The following is an 8,334-nucleotide window of genomic DNA, read 5'->3' as shown; positions in this document are numbered from 1 at the left end:
AGTCCCGCGGACGGTTGCGCAACGATCGCTTGCCGTGGATTTGGAGGCTGCAGGCGTTTCCGTAGCTGGAGATAGCTAATTATTATGGATTTTTTTATACGAGGTTTTTGATGTTACACGCTTTTCTACGCGCAGTGATTAGCACGAATTCGGAATTGTGTACGATTGGGGTGTTGTTATGTAGGGGTTACGTATCGTTTAATTGGGATATTAATTGATGACGATGATACTTATGTGTTACAATAAAATAGTATACTTAGCTCGTTTGCTTAAGCGGTCGACAGCTGAACTCATTATGAAAATCGAAATATAGTGAGTTCGTGCATTATCGCTTGCGTTATTCAGCAATTCTAGCGAAATTTGTTTGCGCGCGTTACTATAGCTGCCATGGCAACCAATTTACAATTTATTCACACCCCAACTCGTCTACGACCAACTTCAAACGTAAACATACAACGGGATTCACAAGTGCAACTGTAATTCGAATAATATAATAACTCTAAAAGCCGCACTTCCCAGACACATTTTAACGAGAATTTAATCTTTTCATGACAAATTTTAAGGAAAAAAGAATATAGAATATTTACAAACAACAATCGCAAAAAAAGTACACAGTCCAGACAGGCGAAGCCCCAATAAAACATAACGAAATTTAATAACGGAAAAGCCGCATAACAATTCTCTCAGCACGCATTTCCATTTCAACACGCCGCAAGAATCGTCCGAATAATTCGACACCCCTTCCTCTCTCTCTCTCTCTCTCTCTCTCTCTCTTTCTCTCTCTCTCGCGCTCTCTCTCTCTCTCTCTCTCTCTCTCTCTCTCTCTCTCTCTATCTCTCTCTCCACGCTAAAGTAGACACGTCGGAAAGCGAAATTCACACGTCGCATCATCCGCGTGTATAGCCCAAAGCCGAAAAGAATACATAGCGCGCATATTGCGGCCTCGGGAATTCGTTCTGCCTCCCATACACACCCATACCCACACACATTGAATTCTAAAGAGAGATTTGTTGTTGAGATCGCGCGCGAGAGAGAGAGCCGCTTGTCAAACGTTTTGATTAATTTTCCACGAGCCACACACACGCCCACGCGCGCAAGTGCAGCGGATCGAAAAGCGCCGCGTGTAAATCGGCCGTGGAGAGTAGAGAGCAGGAATCGCTGCGTTATAATTTATACGTTATCGCGAATTGGAGGTACTCGCATGCAGAGAGAGAGAGAGAGAGAGAGAGAGAGGGGGGGGGGGGCCGAGCGAAGCGCGATATTATTGTTTGTTTTTATTTTTATGAAGCCTGGCGCGCTGGAGTAGAGCATCGATGTAATTTCGCTGGGGATGAGCGAGGCGCGGGAGTAATTTTTCGAGGGTATGTACTCGATTGGAATCGCGATTGCAGCCTAGGCTGTGTACGCCAGCAGTGTATCGAGTGCAGTGCGGTAATTTTTCCGAAATGAAAATTCAATTGGTCAGTAATAATTCGGTGTATCGCCGATCGTATACACGGCGAATCGCGTTGATTTTTTTTGGATCGCCGATTTCAATAAAACGATGATACTCGCTTTTGTTATGAACAACGGCAGTGTACAGCCGCTTTTCGAGCTGAATTTCGCGTTTTCGCGCATTAAGATCGCACACGGTTGGATGCTCGTCAAAGTTTTATTCTCCGATCGTTCATTTGCATAAAGCGCCAACGGAACATCATCATATAGGTATACTGACCGTCTGCGAACGTAAAACCGTTCTAATCGAGTACGATTTAGTCGATTGCACTACTGCGTATCCCTTTAGCATCGCGCGCTGAATAATGCAGTGCTTTAACCGAGCCCTTTCGCGGAAATAATCAGACAACGGGAAAATTATGCATTTGTCCATAATGAGGTGGAATTACTCGATTTCGATTCGCCGAGAACACAATATTCGTTCGAATATAACGAGTGTACAATATAGCGCAGTGGCATTGCTCTCGGAAGATCCTCTTTCGTCAGGACGAAGATCCGATAATTGCATAAATTAAAAGAAAACAACCGAGGCCGTGTAATACAGTCGGACAGACTCGATCGAGCTTATCACATTAAATCGACGAGACTAACGATTCATCGGATATCTTCAACAGCCTCGTTAACTTCGACGTGTTTCGGATGTGGCGTGTGGGTCGTGGAAACAGCTCCCCCGCATACTCGAGTCGGGAAGTTAATAATGGAAACGGGAAAGTCGCTTAGCGTCTCGAATCGATCATTTAACTGGCAACGAGTAATCGATCTCCTTTTTTTATACGCCGTCCGGCGCCATGGAGTCCCCGTTAAGGAAGACCGATTAACAAATTTTTCCGGAGCGAGCTGTGGTTGTGTAGCTGCTCATACGGAGTTTGGGTTGTTCGTTTTAGCCAACTTTTTTAATTGACGAACCCTTTTCAATTTTTGTTACGAATGAAGCCTGTAATATATGGCTGGTTGTATACACATTGAAGAGAATATCGTGCGGTCTCTTGATTAGAATCCCGATGAAATAGTTTAAAACGAATTCAATACGATTCTATTGATAATTAAATTAAATAACCGATGCTGCCTCTAAATTAACGAATTTTCGCCATTCCAGACTTTTTCGCAAATAAAAGGTACGATTACAGTAATCGATTTAATTTCAGACTGCACCGTCCAATTATCGATCCCACTCGCAAAGAGCCTAACGCACACATAACCGCTGATTAACCAATTGATTTTTCGTCACTCGAGACTTTGTAGCAGCCCCTAAAAATCCAACATGCACGCACGGATCGAAGCCATGCATTAACAAAGCACATAATAACCACCCGGCAATCACACACCCCCGCGTATAATTCAGCCCCGAGCCATCCGAGCCTCGCGAAATTCGCCGCTTGCGTACAGCCATTTCAGATCTATCATTTAGCCGTGTGCGGTCGATGTAAATACCCGGCAGGCAGAAAAAAGTCGCATCGATCTCCTGTCTCTCTTTTCCGCCGTGGCGGCGGCGGCGAGTCAAACGTCGGGGACTACTACTCGGGGATTCCCCTTGACGTCTCGTTGCTATTCGTTCGGGCTTTAAATAATGAATTGCGCGCGTGGACGGTCTATACGAAGGATCGATATACTCACAGGTGCGTGTGTGTGTGCGAGACTCTGAGTGTATACACTTGGCTTCGAGATCGACTGTCGAACTGCAGCAGTTGCAGCGGCGACACACACACGAGCCGATTCTCCTGTGGCGACGGCGGGTCGATGTCGTCGTCGAGAGAGTCGTTTTGCGGTGAAGCTGCATTGCGGTGAATTTGTTTTTGCCGACGCTTCGGTATAATTCTTTTTTCAATATATCCTGAAACATGAACCCCCAGACTACTGGCAATATTCAGCGTCGCAGAAGTCTGCTCTCTCGAATAAATCCATCTAAAACTAATCCATCTCTCTTTCTCGCAGCCGTTTGACGATTAATCAGATTCCGCAGCACAAAAGAGTGACGATCGCCGCGCTCGCTCATCGGAATTCCTGCGAATCCTCCTCTTCTGACCCGCGCGCCCTCGCGTCACCTTTAATTTCAGCGCTATGTATATCCGCTCCCCTTCGGCGATTATTGATTCTTACTCCCGTGGCGGCGGTGCATATCGAAAGGGAGAGGCCTATCTCTCAGCACCGCAGATAAAAATGCCGAATGGAAATTATCCACGCGGTGGCGGGAGGGCGAATATATATCAGCGGATGCAACGAGCCGAATATATACATGCCGCCGATCGGTCCCCGATCCGATCGTGTTAATTAGTTCCCTCGCCTCTAATTAAACTCCCCTTTGTGCCAGAGAGGGTTTAACTCGCTTTCGATGTCATCGCGCGTGAGGGGCCGCCCGTAGAATTTCGTCGAGGTCGAGATCAAGCCGCGAGTAGGCGTATGCATGTACGCGAAAATGCCTGGCTGATGGACGCGAGTGAGGCAAGCAAGGGTTGATCTCGATGCGGCAGAGAGAAAGAGGGAGGATTATGCGCCCTGTGTCTGGGATGGATTTTGAGGGACAGATGTAGGCTTCTGCGTTGGGGAAGAAATAAATAGGTTGCGTGAATGTTGCAGGACTTGTTAATCGTTGATACGCGCGCTGTGTTGTTTATTCGTGGGGTATGAGGATTGAATTGGAGATGAATTATTATTCGATGCGAGTTTTATCGTGTATGAAAATGACAATGCATTCGACGCGCGTATGGTGATATGTACTGAATACTTGGTCGCACAACCGACGTTTATGGTTGTTTGACAATAGAAAACCATCGCGAATACGCTTACTGGTCGATCACGGAATCATCATTTTGCTTCCACACAAAAATATCCAAAACATTTAGTTCAGTACTTATACTCGATAGTCGAGAAATAACCCGAAAGAGCTTTTTTCCATCCGTCAAGTCACACGGCGTTAGCGTCACCGACGAGATACAGACCGAAGATAAAGGCCGACGCGACGGTTCTTGTGCTAGTGCGGGAGGGATGCACGAAGGGAGCGATGCGGCGTACGTTTCGGTTCTATTTAATTAAATTCAAGCGTTTTCGAGCGCGACGATGCGAGCAAAGCGCGTCGCTCGCGTCGCATCCAATTGAAAGTCCGTACGATTCGCTGAGGGAGTGAGGGATAGAGAGGGCGAGAATCAGCGGCGTGTGTATATACAGTAGGCTGGATAAATACACTGCCACGCGAAGAGGGTAAATTAATAAGCTCTTGTTAAATATCTCTAGCTATATATTCGTAGCGTTGATGCGGGATTCGGACGTCTGACCCACGTGGATTGTATATTTTTGGCTTGGCGTTACTCGTGTTTCGTATGGACGTTGACGAGATGAATAGCCGTAATACGTCGTGTGTGCACTTTTAATCATGTGATTTGGGTAGGTGTCTTTGTATTCCTAACGCCGCTTTAATTTGATTTTCAACATGTTTGTAAAAAAAAAAATGAATCTATAAATTCGCATGCAAAGCTTGCCATAGTTGTACGCAGCACGTCTTTAGAGTACTTCCTAAATAACCCAAAACTTGCAATGATACAAACTTAGACAGTTATAGTATACGTAGCTCGAGCAGTACCCCCTGCATAAAGCAGGCGCTATGTATGCACTGGCTGTGCAGATAGCGATTGGGGAAGTAGAAAATCGTCTATGCGCCACATATCTTCGCTCGTCGGAGTCACGGCCAGCTCAAGCGATGAAGGGAGTGCTTGAATCGTTGTGACACTCTCAAGACAATAAAACCACAGAAATGCACAAAGATAGAGAAAACCTTGACTTTTATGAATCAATCAAAATATAATTTGTACAAGAATAATACGATTAGATTAATGCTCAAAATCATTTCATCCCTAGCTTTTAAATAATCTCCTTTCGAAATCCGCACAACAGCACAGTCTATAATATCTTCGCCACCTCAGAGTCATACACACAGAAAAACGAAATCTCGTAGGGCTCACCGATCCGCAGTATACACTGTCCCCGCGCGCGATTGCGGCCGGTCCGGAAATCCGCTGTTTGCATCTCTCCTCGACTCAGCTCTCCTTCTCACAGAATATCCCCTCGCACGCACATACTCGCTTCTACACACACACACACACAGACGCGTAGAGCGCACTTGTCGCCGGGGGTGTCGGAGGCGCCTGCGTCGAGCGCCACAGCGCCGCAGAGAGCAGCTGCCTGCCAGCTTCAGAATCGCGCGCGCGCCGGTTAGTCGCGCTCGGCCGTCCGACCGTCGGTGACGTCTGCGCTGCTCTATAAATCCAGGCGTTCAGTTCTACGATAGCCACGTGAGCTCAGTCATGATAGATGTGCTGTGAAGGATTTCATACGTATAAGCCTCTCAGGCCTGATATGCCCCTTACGTGCTCGATTCGCAGATGCTCGAGAAGGGCCGATTTATCGGAGCGTTAAACTGTCAGGTGTCGAGTGCGCGTTCCGCCGGAGAAATCGATTCCGGGATGGGGAAAAGGATTCTGCCGGCGCGCACGTGCACCGCCGATGTGCTTTTCCGTTTTATGTAACCTCCTTCGGACGCGAGTTATCGATAACGAGTAATCAAAATAGAGAATCAAAAGAGAGAAGTAGTGTCGTTTCTCGTGCCAGAGGAATCGAACAAAAAGTGCCACTTCACATAGCTGCAACGTAAGACTGAACTCGTGAATCTAAAGAGCAAAACATCAAAAGCAGCCGGAAGAAAGCTCTCCCGGCGAAGAAATCAAAACAAAACGGCTTCCGCGCTCGCGCGCGCGCAAGCTCTCTACCGTGAATACACGCGATCAGCTGTGAAAGAACCTACTGCTGCTGTTGCTGCAGAGCTTAAGAGAAAAACTTGCGCGAGTTCTCAATACACGATCGTCTCGCCGCAAAGTTTCGGCCGACGAGCGATGCGACAATGCAGCTGCCCGGCAAAAGCTCGTCCTTATCGCTGGCGATGCTGCTGCTTCTCCTACTGTTCGCCGGCTGTGGCGATGCTTACCTCGACCTCTTCATCAGTCAATCGCAAGTCAAGAAACTGCTCGGTGAGTACTTACTCGGCGCTTTTACTTTCGCGCGGAGCTTGCGAAGCTTCGTTTTGCTTTGGGAGGGAGTAAGCAGGGAATTGTTCGAGCGGAGATTTTGATGAATTGCTCGCCGGCGCTATGAGAGAGTTTCGGCGGTTGAATGAATGGGTTTTGTAAAATTTTCTGATCCACCTCTGCTGAGAGGTTTTTCAGAGTTTGACGAAAGTTGTTCAACGGCGAAGTAGCTCTGCACTGCCCGACTGGTTATTCTTTGTAGAGCTTTAGACCATTGTAAAGGTCCCGCGATATTTAGGGACGATCCAAAAAGAAGAACAAAAAAGTGGCATTAGACCTTTTTGAATAAAAATTTTAAGCTTATGGCAGTAGAATTATTTATTGTAGCATGTTGTGTTGCTAGAATGGAAGGGGAAAAAACTATTTCCAGAGAGAGAATTTAGTTTTGATTTGTGCTTACGCCTGCTATGCAATATACTGTACAACGAAGCAGTTTTGGACTGGCCTTTTTCCCACCGCTTAAACTTTTCTAGTTTTTGGTTAGCGAAGATAGGTGGCGCATGGACGCTTTCCAACTTCCCGCATCTTGATCTGCGAGTCCGGTGTTGATATAGAGGTGAGCCGCACCTTTGTTGAAAATACGGAGCTGGATCTAGTTGAACCGCTCGTGCAATAACTGCCAGAGTCTAGTTGAACATAAGTTATTTTCTCAGACATTTTTTCAAATCTTTTTCTGCCACTTCAGTCCAGCGGAAACTAAAAGTTGTATCCACGAACACTGCTATTTTTCATATCGAAACGATTGTTAAATCCTTCTTTGTTTCACAATACGCGTATAAGCTCAGCAATATTTACGATTATGCTTCGCATAAACAGATTTCATAGCTGACGTTACACGCGCGGTATAATTAAGCTCGCTTAACCGATCGCGATAAAATCCCGATAAAAATCCAATTCCTACACGATCAATCACAACGTTTTCACGAATCTTCTCGCTCGACGTATCAATTAGCAATTCTTCAACGAACTCGTCACGATAAAACAAAATCCCGATAAAACATTCCCTCTTCGCGCATAAACATCAAAAATCCGCGCATATCCAGACCGATCTCTCGGGCGAAACCGCATTACCCTAATCAAATACTCAAATCGAGCTCGAAGCACAAGCCGGCGGCAGCGGCGTTTCCCATCGCGAAACTTCCCGCATATCTACGTATAGCCTACAAGCTTCTCTCCTCCGCGACAAGCGCCTCGGATTTATTGCCTCGACGATCGCGCGCACATGGACCTCGTCTCTCTCTCTATATATATATCCTATTCCAGTAGTGAGTCGCGCGTGCGTGCATGCATGCACCGATCGCTTTTGCCGCTCTCTCGCGGTGATTCATTCGTGCGTGCGTGCATGCACGGCTTCGCGAGAGATTTGTCGCTCTTGCGGGGCAGGGCATAAATTTTTGCCGCCGCGGTTTATCTAATTACGTTCGCATAGTTGATATATGTATACCCACACACGTGCGCCTATCTCCGCGGCTTTTTTTCCGCGACACACACGCCGGCTGATTTATTCGGAGGCCGCTTTATGGACTGCCCCAAGAGCGATACGCTTGTGTTTGCGCCGTATAATAACGCGGACTCGGAAACGCGACGGATTTCGTAAAAGGGATGCCTGCCGAGGTTGTTTATGGCGCGAGGAGATGGGAGATTCGCGAAGGCGATATAATTCTTCTTCCTTTTTTTATCGCCCGCGACGCTTGAGGACTCTTTTATACAAGAGAAGTCGCGAGGGGGAGACTCGTCGCTGCGTCGAAGTTTCAACGGGCGTTTAAAA

At 46.9% G+C, this 8,334-nt stretch overlaps 1 protein-coding gene across 1 annotated transcript in view; it reads left to right on the top strand.

The window, feature by feature from the left end:
- The first annotated feature begins 5,700 nt into the window (after positions 1–5,700).
- Positions 5,701–8,334, top strand: part of LOC100122347 (tyrosine-protein kinase Drl) — an 85,640-nt gene continuing 83,006 nt past the window's right edge. Inside the window, exon 1 of the mRNA XM_008219579.3 lies at positions 5,701–6,509. Within this exon, the coding sequence (XP_008217801.1) occupies positions 6,383–6,509 (127 nt within the window). The 5' untranslated portion in view covers positions 5,701–6,382. The remainder of the gene's footprint in view (positions 6,510–8,334) is intronic.

The sequence above is a fragment of the Nasonia vitripennis genome, chromosome 2 (assembly GCF_009193385.2).
Source record: "Nasonia vitripennis strain AsymCx chromosome 2, Nvit_psr_1.1, whole genome shotgun sequence".
NCBI lineage: Eukaryota > Metazoa > Arthropoda > Insecta > Hymenoptera > Pteromalidae > Nasonia > Nasonia vitripennis.
This window is presented reverse-complemented; position numbering and strand designations above follow the sequence as displayed.